A 15,525-nucleotide genomic window follows, 5' to 3' on the forward strand; every position below is an offset into this window, starting at 1 on the left:
ATGATTGCTCCGCAAATGAGTACTAGACAGTAGGATCGACGGCTTGCCACATCCTTACACCGCGCCTTTGTGCACTTTCAAGTCTTTTTACAAGCACCTATTGGCAGATCTTACTGTGAATTCAGAAAGTAGAATCGTTTAAATCCGCATGTGCTGCTGGCTGAAACTGGTGTCCGAGTAGGAAATTAAAGAAGAAAGGGGTCGCTAGGAGGTCAACGAGGCACCCAGTGTGCTGTCTGCTCATTCTGTTTTCCAGCAAACAAATGGTGGATGGAATGCTGACAATGCAAACATTCTCCCCCAGTCAAAAGATCTGGGTTAATTCCATTGTTCTTTTGTCCAATACGCCACCCCAGTTTTGACCCAGCCATATGCAAATCTCTAACAATGGTAATTAGATATGGGAGTCAAATGAGGTCCTGTGGAATTCGCATCCACAACACCGCCCTTATTTAGATAGTTGCAAAAATCAACAGGTGATGGACAGAATGCAGAACAATGTCATACATTCACCCCAGTACAGAGATCTGGACCTCAATCCATCTTTTTTTGCTCACCATGCCATTCCAGTTTGAACCCAGCCATATGCAAATCAGTCTTGACCCTGTGCCTCATGGGAACAGTCCAGACCGAACTGCCAGGCCAGGTCCTCCCTGGACCGGAAACAAGCATCCTGGGACCGGTTTCAGGGTATGTCACCCTTCTTCAGCCAGGCTAGCTTTAATCCAGTGGCCCGGTGAGCAAGGGACCCACGTCTGGACATACACTTTTCGCCCTAAGCGGGATGGGTATGTCCAGACGTGGGTCCCTTGCTCACCGGGCCACTGGATTCAAGCTAGCCTGGCCGAAGAAAGGTGACATACCCTGAACCGGTCCCAGGATGCTTGTTTCCTTTTCGCCCTAAGCGGGATGGGTATGTCCAGACGTGGGTCCCTTGCTCACCGGGCTCTGGATTCAAGCTAGCCTGGCTGAAGAAGGGTGACATACCCTGAAACCGGTCCCAGGATGCTTGTTTCCTTTTCGCCCTAAGCGGGATGTGTATGTCCAGACGTGGGTCCCTTGCTCACCGGGCCACTGGATTCAAGCTAGCCTGGCTGAAGAAGGGTGACATATCCTGAAACCGGTCCCAGGATGCTTGTATCTGAAAGAGACACGTTAGTGATAGATTCCTTACCTTAGAATATCCCCAGGCGTCAGACTGGATCCAGAATTTTTTTGCGTAGCAGTACCCATGCGCGTCTGAAGGCGGCTTCACGTCCGTCGTGGGCGCCGGGATGATGTCGTCGGAGTACTTAGACGCCGCCTCCGCGCGATGACGTCAGTTCTTCTTCTTTCTGCGCCAGCAAGCGCAGATCCGGAAAAAGTTGTACCCTAGTCAATTTTTGACTAACTTTTTACGATTCTTTTTGATCTATTTTCGAAGTTTTTCGACTCCGACGGTGCCGGTAGGGATGCCCGGGTTCAAGCCCTGGGCCGACTGCAACCGACTGATGTTGGTTACCGACCACCATCGCCGGTGCCTGCACTGTCTAGGCCCGGACCACGACGACAAGTCCTGCTCCGACTGCCGGGCCCTGACGTCTAAAGCTAGACGGGAGCGGTCCCGTAAGCGACTCAAGCTTCGGCAGTCCCCCCGGCGCCACTCGAGGTCCCGGTCCGAAAGGAGGTCGAGGGACCGGTCGCGGGCCGATCGCGGGGCCGGAGTCACCACAGTTCCGGGAGTCGTCATCGGTCTTCGGGCGCGACGCGGCCGGGGGTTCGGGCGACACCGCCCACGCGGCTCCGCCGGAGCGGCGGGCGTCGCGGCCTGCTCCATACCCGCCGGTTCCTGGGCAGCACGCGACGCCGGAGGAGATCGAGGCCTTCCTCTCGGCAATGAGGTTGCTCACTCTCCTCCGTCGGGTTCCGTGGCGCCTTCGGGCCAAGCGGCCCGACTGGGTCCCCAGGCGGGCCGGGTGCTTCTGCCCTGGCGCCGTCGGGTGCTTCTGCCCCCGCGCCATCGGCGACTTCGGTCCCGACGCCGCAGGGCCCCACTGGATCCGGCTCCGGATCCGGGTCGCCGCCGGTCTACCTCACGACCTCGCCGGCTCCGGCCCCTGGGGTGTCGCCCTCGGCGCCGTCCCAGGACGGCGCCGTCCCTGGTCCTATCCTCGACGCCGTTTGGAGATTTCTATTTCTATGACCCGGCCCCATCCTTCGAGCCTCAGTACCAGGCGATGGGTGACGAGGGGGATTGGAAGGGGTCTGAGGACCCTCTGGCACGTGAGTGTCAGTCTTCTGCGGACTAAACAGGAGAGCTTGGGGAGGCCAGTGGTCTGGACACCTCTCTCGACACTGGTTTTGTCTCCCCTCCTAGCGTGGCTACGGAGGAGGGGGCAGCTTATAGCGTGGTGCTGACGAGGGCTGCCAAGGCCTTGGGCCTTGAGCTCCCCGTCGCGTCCGTGAGGGCTAACTTCCGCACTGAGGTCCTTAAACCGCAGTCATGCTCGGCCGAGCCTCTGCTGCCCCTTAATGAGGCCTTGTCTGACGTTCTTCTGGGCACTTGGTCCAAGCCCGCTACAGGTCAGCCTGTGGATAGGAACGTGGCCAGGCGCCACCGCCGGGCTCCGGGCGACCCTTGCTTTCTGTCTACCCACCCCACCCCAGAGAGCCTGGTTATCCAGGCCTTTAATTCCTGGACCACATTCCCGGAGGCTCCCCCCGATCGGGAATCCAAGAAGTACGAACAATACGGGAAGAAAGTATTCTCCTCCCTGAGTTTAGGATTGCGGTCAGTTAACATTGCGTGCCTCTTGGGCCGTTACACCCACTCTCTGTGGGATACGGTCGCGGACGTGCTGCCAGAATGCCCGATGGAGGTCCGGGCTAAACTCGGCCAAGGCCTTTTGGGGGGTCGAGATGCGGCGCGTTATTCCATCCGGTGTGGGCTGGACACTATTGACTCACTAGGCAGAGCGATGGCAACGACGGTGGCGATTCGTCGCAACGCCTGGTTGAGGTCCGCCAACTTCTCGGCTGACGTCCAAAACACACTTATGAACATGCCGTTAGATGGCCGTCACCTCTTTGGCGACAAGGCAGACCATGTGCTTGAGCGCTTTAAGGACTCCAAGGCTACAGCCAAGTCCTTGGGCCTCTCGGCCCCGCGCCAGCAAACGGCTGCCTTTCGCTCCTTTTGTGGCCAAGGGAGGGGCGCCCCCACACATCCAGCCAGCCACGGGCCGCAGACTACCGTCCAGCGCGGTGGCAGACGGGAACCGCCGTGGCGGCGGTCGGGGACAACGGCAAGGCCAGTCCACACCTGCCCTTGCAGCATCCGCCTCGAAACCTTCCTAGTCCGAGCTTTCAGACCCATGTGACGCCATTGGGGGGCAGGGTTTGCCATCACCACCACCACTGGCGCACTGTCACATCGGAGACGTCCCCTCCAGCCATGCCACCGCAGTACCACCACGTGTCGGGGGATCACGTGCAACTTCTGCAGGAGGAAGTTACAGCCCTCTTGGCCAAGGGGGCCATCGAGCGCGTTCCTGGGCCAGAAGTAGGGTGTGGATGTTACTCCCACTACTTTCTGGTACCCAAGAAGGGCAAAGGGGGCCTCCGCCCTATCTTGGACCTACGGAGCGTCAACGGCTTCCTCCGGAAGGAGAAGTTCAAGATGCTGACATTGGCTCAGGTCTTAGCTGCCCTATACCCTGGAGACTGGATGGTAGCGTTGGACTTGCAGGACGCTTATTTTCACATCCCCGTCCTGCCGGCCCACTGGCGTTACCTGCGGTTCACGGTAGGCCACAAGCACTTTCAGTTTACTGTGCTCCCCTTCGGCCTTACCAGCGCCCCACGGGTGTTCACGAAAGTGATGGTGTGGTCGCAGCTCATCTGCGCAGGTTGGAGGTTTCAGTCTTCCCTTACCTCAACGACTGGTTGTTGAAGGTGGGCTCGCCACAGACAGTCGTCAGCCACCTCCAGACTACGGCCGACCTCCTGCACCTGCTGGGGTTCTCCATCAATGTGCCGGAGTCAAACCTGTGTCCCTCTCAGAAGCTCCTCTTCATCGGAGTGGTTCTAGACTCGGCGCAGTTTCGGGTTTATCCTCCAGAACAGCGGGTTCGGGATATTCAGGCTCTGATTCCGATCTTTCAACCTTTATCCCGAGTCTCGGTCAGGTTGACGCTGCGGCTTCTGGGGCTGATGGCCTCTTGCATCCTTCTGGTGCATCACGCCCGGTAGCAGATGCAGGCTCTGCAGTGGGACCTGAAGTTTCAGTGGGCCCAGCATCAGGACAACTTGTCCGACCAGGTCTTGATCTTAGAGGGCACTGCACAACAGTTGCAGTGGTGGCTCACGGACCGTGTTTGGGTCAGCGGCAGATCCCTCTCCCTACCCCAAACGGACGCATCCCTCCAGGGCTGGGGGTGCCACATGGGAGAGGCGGAGATCAGAGGCCTCTGGTCTCCGTCGGAGTCCCGGCTCCATATCAACCTTCTGGAGCTGCAGGCGATTCGTCTAGCACTGAAGGCATTCCTCCCCTCTGTCCGGGGGAGTGTAGTGCAGGTGTTCAAGGACAACACCACCGCCATGTGGTACTGCAACAAGCAGGGCAAGGTGAGGACGTGGACCCTATACCAGGAGGCTTTGCGCCTCTGGCAGTGGCTGGAATATCAGGGCATGACCCTGGTGGTTCAACACCTGGCAGGTTCCCTGAATGCCAGGGCAGACTAATTCAACCGTCGGTGCATGATGGATCACGAATGGCGTCTGAACTTGGACGTGGCGCAAGTCCTCTTTCAGCAGTGGGGAGAGCCTTGGTTAGATCTATTCGCCACAGAAGAGAACGCGCAATGTCATCAGTTCTGCGCGTTAGAATTTCCAAGGCAGCACTTTTGGTCGCGAGTGGAGTTGCGGTCAGTTGTACGCCTTTCCGCCTATACCACTTCTGCCCAGAGTGCTGAAGAAGGTCAGGTGTGACCGGGCCCAGGTTATCCTTGTGGCTCCGGACTGGGCACGAAGGTATTGGCATCCAGAGCTACTCAGCATGTCTGTCTATACCCCAATTCGTCTGCCTCTTCAGGAGGACCTTCTGTCGCAGCAACAGGGGATGGTCCTCCACTCGAACCTGTCCAGTCTCCACCTCCATGCTTGGAGATCGAGCGGCGACATTTGAGGCCATTTGACTTGCCTCCTGAAGTTTGTAATGTGATTCTGGTAGCCAGGCGTCCCTCCACATAGTCGGTATACGCCTGCAGGTGGAACATATTTGTGGCATGGTGCACAGCAAAGGCTGTGGATCCACTGTCTGCCCCCCTTTCTGAGGTTCTCCTCTTCCTTCTTTCTCTTGCCCAGCAGTGCTCTGCTCTGGGCACTATCAAGGGCTACCTTTCTGCCCTTTCCGCCTTCTTGAGGCTACCAGATCAGTCTTCTTTGTTCAAGTCCCCGATTGTTAACAGATTCTTGAAGGGCATCACTCACATGTTCCCTCCTGTTCTTTTCGTGATGCCCCAGTGGGACTTGACCCTGGTTCTAACTTACTTGATGTGCGCTCCCTTTGAGCCGCTTCATAACTGTCCTCTCCGTCTTCTTACTATTAAGAATGCTTTCCTGGTTTCCATCACCTCTGCCAGGAGAGTGAGTGAGCTCCAGGCTCTTTCCTCTAAACCTCCTTTCCTTTCTGTCCATCCGGACAAGGTTGTGTTGCAGACAAAACCCTCTTTCCTGCCCAAGGTAGTTACAGACTTCAACATTGAGCAGTCCATCACTTTGCCCACCTTCTTTCCGCCTCCGCATCCCTCGAAAGAGGAAGAGAGGCTCCACCGTCTGGACCCAAAACATGCGCTCTCCCTTCTATCTGGATCGCACACGCCAGTTCCGGGTGGATGACCAACTCTTTGTTGGTTACGTGGGCGCTAAGAAAGGACGGGCAGTGCACAAGCAGACCATCTCTCGGTGCATCGTGTTGTGCATCCAAGCGTGCTACTCTTTGGCTTAAAAGGAACCTCCTATTGGGCTGAGGGCCCATTTTATTCGGGCCACGGCGACTACTACTGCCTTGGGCCAAGGAGTCCCCTAGCAGGACATTTGTCAGGCAGCTACGTGGGCCTCGCTGCACACGTTCGCAAGACACTACTGCCTGGACAGCCAAGTACTGAGGGATGGCTTCTTTGGCCGTTCTGTTCTCCAGGACTTTCTGGTGTGATCATTGGTTCGCATACCCACTACCGGGGTTGGTATTGCTGAGGTATCTATTCTAAGGTAAGGAATCTAATACTAACCTGTTTCTTTCAGATGCACAAGTTACTTACCTTCGGTAACGATATATCTGTAAGAAACAGTAGTTAGTATTAGATTCCTTACCGCCCCACCCATCCTCCCTGTTCTGCGAACCGATATCTAGGAGTAAGGTCATCCCCTTTCAGGGCCCTAGTTTCATGGCACCAGTGTTGGTTTTTATCATGGCTCTGCGTTTCTGGCGCTGAAAAGCTATGTATAAGAACTGGCGTCAGTGCGCGAGGGTGGCGTCTAAGTACTCCGGCGACTATATCCCGGTGCCAACGACGCCGACGATGGACACGGAGCCGCAGACGACGCCTACCGACGCGCAAGGGTACTGCTACGCAAAAGTTTCTGGATCCAGTCTTACGCCTGGGGATATTCTAAGGTAGGGAATCTAATACTAACTACTGTTTCTTACAGATATATCATTACAGAAGGTAAGTAACTTGTGCATATGGGTTGAAGAATTCAAGAGCATTTGGCCCTATGGGTTGTCCTATCGCGGCACTAAGGCATACATCGAATGATGTGCCCTTTTATTGGTATATTTTTCCAGCCAGGACTTTTCATGAAACCAGTAAGTTACCAAAGAAATAACCAGTGCATGCAATAACAATGACTTTTTGCCTTCTTGTGACCCATTGCTATTATCAGTGCCATTTTGTTGTATGAAAGTATTATTTAATCCTTGATGAGTCATCTATCGTAATGGGTTGAAAGCTTTACATTTATTTCCAAAGTACCAATGAGGTTTTGTTCTGGGATATCAACGATTCAACAGCACTGGACTTTGGCAGGCTGCACATTGATAGGACAGATGGCTTGCTGTATTTTCCTTCATTGATATTCCCAGAGCCTTCAACACCAAAGGATAAGCTGGTGCAAAAAAGTGATCAATTGGGTTGCCACAGGCTTGTTAGCACTTCTCATCAGCAACATGTTTGGACGTTCTAGACATCTTGAAGTTTCTACTGGACCAGGTTTTTTCCTTGTGCTCCTTTTGTGCGATTCATAGGTGAGAAAGGACTCTGTGCTTGCCCCTTTCATTATTTATATCCATATGCAGTGAGAAGAACCCCCCCATATTGAAATTCTCTGATATTACATATCCGCTCTTCTTCTAGTCCACAGCAAGCGCTCAGACAAGATAAATCTAACCCTAGTGATAAATATTACACAACAGATTTACATTTTTATCATAAATATAAACATAAAAAATCATCCTACCAGTCCAGTGGTGCACACACTGTCTTTATTATTCTTAAATGACTTTAAAAATCCTAGAAACTTTGAAGTTTTAAAAATATAATTTCGGCTTTTAATTTAATTTAGGTAGTAGGTTCTAGCTGGCCAATGTTACGATCAGTGAGATGTTGGTGTAACATTTCCTGCAACATGTCTTGCATGCATGGACATATCGGGTTCGCTAGCTGATACACATTATTTAATTTGTAAGATGAATTCGATATTGTTTTAAATTTAAGCTCTTACATTTGTTTCGTACTGTTTTCTTTTTAGCATACGGCGACACCAGGAACGAAGGGCTATATTGAGTCCTATTTTGACGGATTTCACTGTGCGAATAACTGCAGCGCCTGCTATAATTTTCACCAAAGTTGTTTCCATGGAGAATTTGCAAACTGAGGTTAGTGTAATTCTTAATTTGCAGCAACATATGTTTACTTCTTTTTGTGAAGAGTCATCTTGTTTAGAAGTGGCTTTAGCATGAATGATTAACTTTTCATGGGTCAGTAGAGAAAACTAGGTGCATCTGTGCAGATTAAGTATGTTTACGACACTCACTTCCAAAACATTGAAACGGCAGGTATACTTAAATGGTTCAATGTTCTTTGTACGGCTAAGGATGAATCATCATAAATTGAGCCACGGAACAGCAGACACGGCGGAACGTTCCTTTTTATTTGGCCCACGGATCATAAACTTCAGACCCTTCACTTTTATCAATAGAGCTGGTTTGATTTCAGCTGTTGCCTTCTTTCAGATTGTACATAACTGTACGTCTGTACCGCTGACCTCACTGCTCAGTACATTCTGTAATCATAGTCTGCCTGTGGATCGCAGGCCTCTATCTGAACCTGAATTTATTACAACAGAATTGTTCGCCCCAATCTACGGGAGCTGCAGGTCACATTTTGTTATTTTTTTAAAACCCTATTCTTCCAAACTTGCAATCATGGTACCACTTTGGACCTTCCCTCGTTTTGGCCCTCAGATTTAGATGCTTTTCATGTTATTGTTTTCATCATAACATTGTCCCTCCCATCCTTGTCTGATGACAAAGCTGACATCTGTTTCCATACCCTTGTGATACTGCAGTCTCTGGCTGGTTTACCAGTCTGCCACTGAGCCTTCCCACAGTCAGTTCAACACTGCTGCCCTGCTTGGCCACCCCTCTCGATAGATGTACAGCAAAAACAATACTTTTTTGCGTTTTTTGGTTGCTTTGCCTTTGCTTTTCCCACAGAAGAGAGTACTTACTGAATAATGGATGCATTTATTCTACTCAGTTCATACCTTTTAGGGCCCACAAGTTAATTCTTTACCAAGTGAGTCAAGATTTGCTGGTTCTTCACTTTAGTTATAAGTCCTGGCATTTTTGTGATATACCCGTAGATGTAATTGTCCTACATATTGTAACACAGGCGAGCATCAATAATGCGTGCCATCCCTACACGTGATACCATAGTAAACACTTGACAACTATGTCCTCTTCCTGCCATATATTCCTCCGTTTTGGGCAATAGTCTCCCATGCCTTGACCCCAACAAAAGATGCCGCCCTCTCCTGCCTCTCATGCCCACAGTACCTGGTGAGACCAGAAGGAATTATCGGTGGCTTTGAATGATTGGCATCTTTCAGCAGAAACCATGGAGCCAAGAGCATGAACAGCACCTTTTCGGTATGTGACAATGGTCAGTAAAACAAAAATAAATAAATGTATCAGTAGTTTCTAGGAGCCACACCAAAGAACACGTAATAACCTACGATTTCTGCTTGGATTCCGCCACGAGCAGTGCATCATTTGAGCCGGTCGGGACCACCGGCACATTTTTGGGGGGACTGGCACTTATTTTTCTGCGTCAAACATTCACCGAGAGCAAGAGAGGAAAAACAAAAAGAGCGAAAAGATAGAGGGAGAGAAAGACGGAAAACCCGTTACTAAGGAAGAAAGCAGTAGTGGATTAAACAGGCATGAGGTAGATTTGAGACGAAGCCTTGGTATTCGGTGCGTTAACATTTAATTGTACCGGCCGCAGGTTTCAGAGCAGAACTTTGGGTACCAGCACTCATTCTATTACAAATTAAGCTCCAGCGATATCAGGATAAAATGAACCTTTTTCGATCAGTAAAGAAATTATTTCAGATAGCCAGGAACTGAATACTCCCTTCCCAAACCTACGCCATCTACAAAATGTAACAGCCCTGAATGCAGCAGAGCAGCGTGCAGCTATTGTGCCCTTGTGCCCAAGGCCTTCGGGTTTAGCTGGGAAAGTTAGAAGGCTTTGATAAGACAGAAAGGAAAAACATAAAATTCTTCTTTTATCCAATATAAACATTTTCAAGCCAAGCATCCTTCCAAAGAGACCTTTCAGGGTCATTGATTATCTTGATTCCTTCATATACTCTCACTGAATTGTAGGAGGTCATTTTGATGCTTTTGCCAGCCTCAGGTCAGCTCCTTGGCGGTTGTTTATGTGGAGCCTGCTGGTAATCGGAATGGGGAGTTGTCTGGTTCATGTTTGCCTCTAACATATTAAATAATATTTTCAAATTTGCTCCTTTCATTGAAGTGCCAAGAAATGCTTCAAACCTAGGAATTAATCGTTCATAGCAGAAAATTGTTAATATTCGGAAACCGCTTTGGCTGCTGAACAGTTTTATGGCTCCTTTTAGTTACACGCTGGTTAAGTTTTGGGAATCTCTGACCATCCCAATTTTATCAGACTGTCACATTTCTCTAAGGCAGCGGCGGCTCCTCCGCTAGGGTGGAGGAGCGTCGCCCCCAAAAAACAGCAGGCAAGAAGAAATAAACCTATAATAAACACTTGTTTTATTTTTCCTTTCCTGACGAGTCTTAGAGGCCGGGGCCTGGCGGGTGACAGAACTGAGGTGAGTGGTAGTGCACTCCCATCACTGCTCATGATGGTTTGGCCGGCTGTCTCAGGCCGGCCAAGCCATCATGCGCAGTAAAATCTTTCTCCAACGCAGCTGGGTTGGAGCGAGCACTCACAGACTCCCAGCGGGGCCTGGAGTGTAAATCGAGGGCGCTCAGGCCTGCTGTCATGCTTCAGGATTTGCCGCAGGGCATTCTGGGAGCTTGCATCGCCTGGAGAAGAGGAGCAGAAGAGTGCGACACAGCCGGCTGCAGGTAAGATTTTTTAAACTTTTTTTTATTTTTATCACCTGCGACCCCTCCCTACCCCTTGTCCAGCACACCAGCCGCTACTGCTCTAAGGGCTCTTCTGATGTGGGAAAAATCTATCAAGCAAAAGTGAGAAAATCAATGAGTTACACTTTTAAACTTCTGTGAGGAAATGAAGTGTATTATATGGTGTGGTTATGCAACCTCACTGTGTAATACACTTACCAACACCTTTAGGACCAGTAGGTTTCATTTGTTAAACCCTCTAGCTCAACCCTGTATCCATGTAGCACTGAGCAGCACGGCTTACACAATGAAATACGCGTAAAGCATTTAAACAGCACCAAAACAATTGAAGAAGAAACCAACAAGACACTCAATAAATCCAACACCAATTTATAAAAATAGACTGTATTTTAATGTATTTTTAAACATCACACGAAAAAAGATCCGCAAGAGGGTTCCAGAGACACAGCAATGGCGAGGTATAGTAAATATGTACCTTTTCATATAATCACAAACAAGAATTGGCAAATTCAACAAATTTGGCATCAAACTCTTTCAAGAAAAACTTGAGTGAGTATTGATGCAGTTACTTACAGTTACTTTAGGTGACAAGCTGTGGCAGGGAGCCAGTAAGGGGGACCAGCAAGGTCCACAGAAATAGTTACCTCAAAGGAAGAAGCAGTCTTCATGAAGTTCCAGGCACTTTTATCCCTTTGCAATAGGATCGTATGAAAATTGTCCTGATGCAAGGTAAACAGGATGCTCAATGGTGCTGTAGAGGCAATGCGAACATCAGGGTTTTTCCTACGGCTACTCCTCAGTCCTCGAGCTTGGTAAGGCTGTCCTGGCACAGGGGTCGATGTTCCTCAAAACACTCTCCAGCCTGGCAGAAGTCCAGTCGCCTGTGGGCTACTAGTCCATCAGTATGGAGGTCACAGCAAAATCCTTCCTTAGACAATACTTTGCCTTCTTGGTAACCAAGCTGCACTCCAACAACTCTCCTTGGTCCAGCAGACTTGGGTGCAAACTTGAGTGTCAGTCCTGGTTTCTGGTGCTGCATCTGGTGCGACGACATATGGCGGCTTGAAGATTTGGGCTTTCAACTCGTCCCAACAGGCTTCTTCATCTTTTGTGGCTACATGCTGCAAACAAGAGATCAGCCATCTGGCCCTTAGAGTCTACTTCTTTGGCTGGGCTCCGTAGATTACTTCTTCACGAGCAGGACACAGCAGGCACAGTCCCTTCTCCTTTGCTAGCCACCAGGTTCAGATGGTGCAGTCCATGCTGGTACAGCCTTGCTTTTCCAGTTTCGTGCTGCAACAGGGCAGTCTTTCTTCAGTCCTCTTCTCCAGTCTATCAAAATCTGAGTATTGGGTGCCAACAGTGCCCTTTTTATGCAAAGGAAATGCCCTCAGGGAGGACTCAGTCAGTAGCCAATGTGCTACTAAGAACCCTCCCTCCTGATCACCACTTCCTGTGAAGTGTGGCCTCTGGCTATCCCATGATGCACCATTCCGCCCAGGTCTGACATGTCAAAACCCTCTCTTAGCATCCAGAGCTCTCTAGCCCAATCCCAGTCAGTAAATTGTAGCCGTCGTCATCGCCATCGTCGTAGTCGACACCACCGTCGTCGTCATCGTCGTCGAGGTTGTTAACATCGTCGACAACACAGAGATAGGAACCTGCGTCGTCGACAAAGTCGTCGTCGAAGCTGTCGGACCGTCGACTGAGCTGTGATCGATGCCTGGTGAACTTTAGCAGCCGTCGTTGACGTACCTGATGATGTCGTCGTCGACAAACGGGTTTTCTTCTCCGATTTTCCCTCCTGAGGTATAGATGATGGCTTTTTGAAACTTTTTGTCTTCTCAGATGGTGGAGAGACAACAGAAGGTCCTTGACTCACCTTCTGTGTAGAAAATAGCTCCGTAACGAGTCCCTCCCTCTCCTTTGCACCTCGGTGAGGAGTTTTTTTGGGACTGGGCCTGTTAGACCTATCAGAGGTCTTTTGAGAGGCCTTAGCAGGAGGTTCAGTTGAAGGGGAAGACCTACCCTTCTTTTCAGACCTTCGCTGTCACTTGAAACAACCTCCTTCCGTGACTTCATCTTCTGTAACCAGGTCAAAAGTCTTCCTTCCCTATCTCTCAGTGTCTTGGTGGAGAAGGTTCTACAGATTTTACAATCAGTGGCCTTGTGATCTGGGTACAAGCAATAAATACAATCCTTATGCTTGTGTTCAACATAAAGCCTTTTCTTAGAACAGGTAGCACAGACCTTAAATAAAGCCTTCTTTTCTTTATCTGACATCTTGAAGAGAAAGTAGCTGAAATCCAAAGTTGTAGAGAAAAAACTGAGCAGAGCTCAGTGGAGACTCCCTTAGCACAACGTGCAGTAGAAAATCTGAGGCTCTGAGGTACTCTCAGGAGGGTTCTATGGGGTGAGGCTAATCTGATTGGTTGTTGCAAGTTTTTGGTCTTTTTTACAAAAAGAGGTGGATAGGCTACAAAATGAGATGAGGCCTAGACCTTTCTTTCACTTTTGTACCTACTGCTATGGTATTTATTATTTACAGAGACTCCCATTTCGACGACGGGGAATGATACAAGCTATGGGAATCTATGAAAGTTACCAATACTGGGGAACCAACGTTACAGGTAAGTAACTTGTTTTCTTATTTATGTCACAGAGGGTTTTAGGCTGTGCCAGAGCACAAAACCCCTTCTGGTATTAGAACAACAGGGGAGTTGTTACATTTAGTCCCAAGGGTGGTTTAGGTTAAGTCAAAATTCCAGCCACACCTGGTCAGCCCCTTCACTATTTAAATCTACCACTGCATGAGTTCCTTCCTTTGCAGATTATAAGCACAGTACTTCGGGGCACAAGCTCTTCAGGGAAGTTTGATCATGCTTTTTAGGCATAGAAGCAACTAGGATTTTAATTGCATTTTGTATGCAGTGTCTGGATGAGGTGACGGCTAACACAGTGTAGTGCGCGTAAGATGCTACCACACTCCACCCCTGCAGGATCCTAAAGTGTGGCACACATATGTAGAAGGGTCTGTTGATCATCTTTTCTCTTTCCTTTTCGGGAAAGTAGACAGGAGACCTGCTCTCCTTACCTATTCCTTGGGGATGAGAAGACTCCAGATATTTCTTTCTCAGTTTCTCTAGCTATGCATATTTTAAGGTCGAATATAGGGTGTCTTCAAACCTTGCTCATTTGTATGTTTTATGGGCTTTTTGGCATTTGCTCAATCCTGCATTAATGTGATCTATTGAGCCGAAAACTATGGGCAGTATTAAATGGCACCGCATTTTGTAGGCAAAAATGGTGCAACTTCTATTGTAGAAGCTTACTGTAGTGTTTGTATTATTCAAACGCAGTTCCCTTAAGTGTCTTAGTGAATTTTTAGTATGTTATAAATAGGATTCCCAGTTTTCCGTGTTTACTAATTTTTACAGGTAAATACAGACAGAAAACTATTTATTTTCCTGTCTTTATTTATTTTTAAGTACAGAAAAATACGGAAAATAGGCCTTCTTTGAATGATTTTTTTCTACTGTTAGTCACGAGTGCCAGTTCAGTAGGTGGACTGATTGAGAGGTAGGAGGGATGAAAAATGATAATAGATTTCCTAATTAGGCTTAATTAAGTGCAGATCTACAGTTATTTATGCTATTCTGCGATGCACGTATTTTCAGATAACACTATTGCGCTGCATACTGCTAAAACCTCTTGGACATTCAAATGCGAGTATACATTTATCTGATAAATGTGGAAAAATGCAAATTGCATCTTCATTTATACAGAAACACAAAATAAAAATGGCTGAAGACAGAAAAACTGAGCAAAAAATAAATATGGATTAATACAGATGGAAATGTTGAAGAAAAAAATCCCATGAAACCGGGAGCTACGGTTATAAATCCAAAACAGTTCAAATCTGGTCTCTGTGAGTGGCATGCTCACATACTATTTACACGGCTAAGATGTTTGCACTTTTTATACTGCTGGAAACATAAAGCTTTGCTCACTGGCTTTGGACTGCTGCATTATATATTTTACTTTTTTAGGTCGAACTTGCCAGACAGCATAAGTGTCTGATCGCCACAGGCCTATTTTGGGTTTACCAAGACTTGAACAGGCTTAGAGTCTGCCCATTGCTTACCCTGGGTTGACTTGATTGTAACTTTCATTTGTTTGCTTCTTACTCAATGGCCACCCAGTGCTTAATTGGAACTGATGGTTTCCGATGCTCAGCACCAGCACTTCATCATCAACACTAGCGCTTTTCACCAGCACCAGCTAAGGACATATTCATTTACGGAGAGATTAAGTGATCTGCCCAGAATCACAAGAGGTTGAGGTTATGTGGTGACTTGAATCTGGTTCCCCAGCTCTGAAGTCGGAAGCTTTGGCCATTACACCACCTCCTCCCCTACTTTTATGGTTCGTAATTGGTTCTGTTTTAGGCGGTGCTAACAGGAGGAAATGGCTGGTGCAAGCTGCCTCCTAACAAACTAACCACTGCCACCATGACCATTCTGTTTGCTTCTCCCCATGCCAAACCTCTCCCGCCTCCCCGTGCTCTGTGGTGCTGTCTGGCTCATTTACGTCTCTCACCATACTCCTGTTTTTGCTCCCCCTTGTGTGTTGCTTTTCCCTACCTAGTCCACTCCCTTTTACTTGACGCGCTGACCATTATCCCCAGCCTTTTTTTCTTTTTTAAATATTTTATTTTTTTGGGTGGAGAGAACAAAGCAGCAAAGCCAATAGGTCCAAAAGGTGAGACCTAGTGGCTTTGTGGTCTTTTTTATTTTTTTTAATAGTTTTTTTATAAATAATTTTTATTGGCATTTAAAACACAA

The 15,525-nt window shown here is 48.7% G+C and overlaps 1 protein-coding gene across 1 annotated transcript in view; it reads left to right on the forward strand.

Moving 5' to 3' along the window:
* VPS13B (vacuolar protein sorting 13 homolog B) overlaps nt 1–15,525 on the forward strand; it is a 2,999,480-nt gene that overhangs the window by 1,955,436 nt on the left and 1,028,519 nt on the right. Inside the window, exon 32 of the mRNA XM_086966051.1 lies at nt 7,789–7,915. Coding sequence (XP_086822177.1) covers nt 7,789–7,915 — 127 coding nt within the window. The remainder of the gene's footprint in view (nt 1–7,788; nt 7,916–15,525) is intronic.

Source organism: Lissotriton vulgaris, chromosome 4_1 (genome assembly GCF_964263255.1).
Source record: "Lissotriton vulgaris chromosome 4_1, aLisVul1.2, whole genome shotgun sequence".
Lineage (NCBI taxonomy): Eukaryota > Metazoa > Chordata > Amphibia > Caudata > Salamandridae > Lissotriton > Lissotriton vulgaris.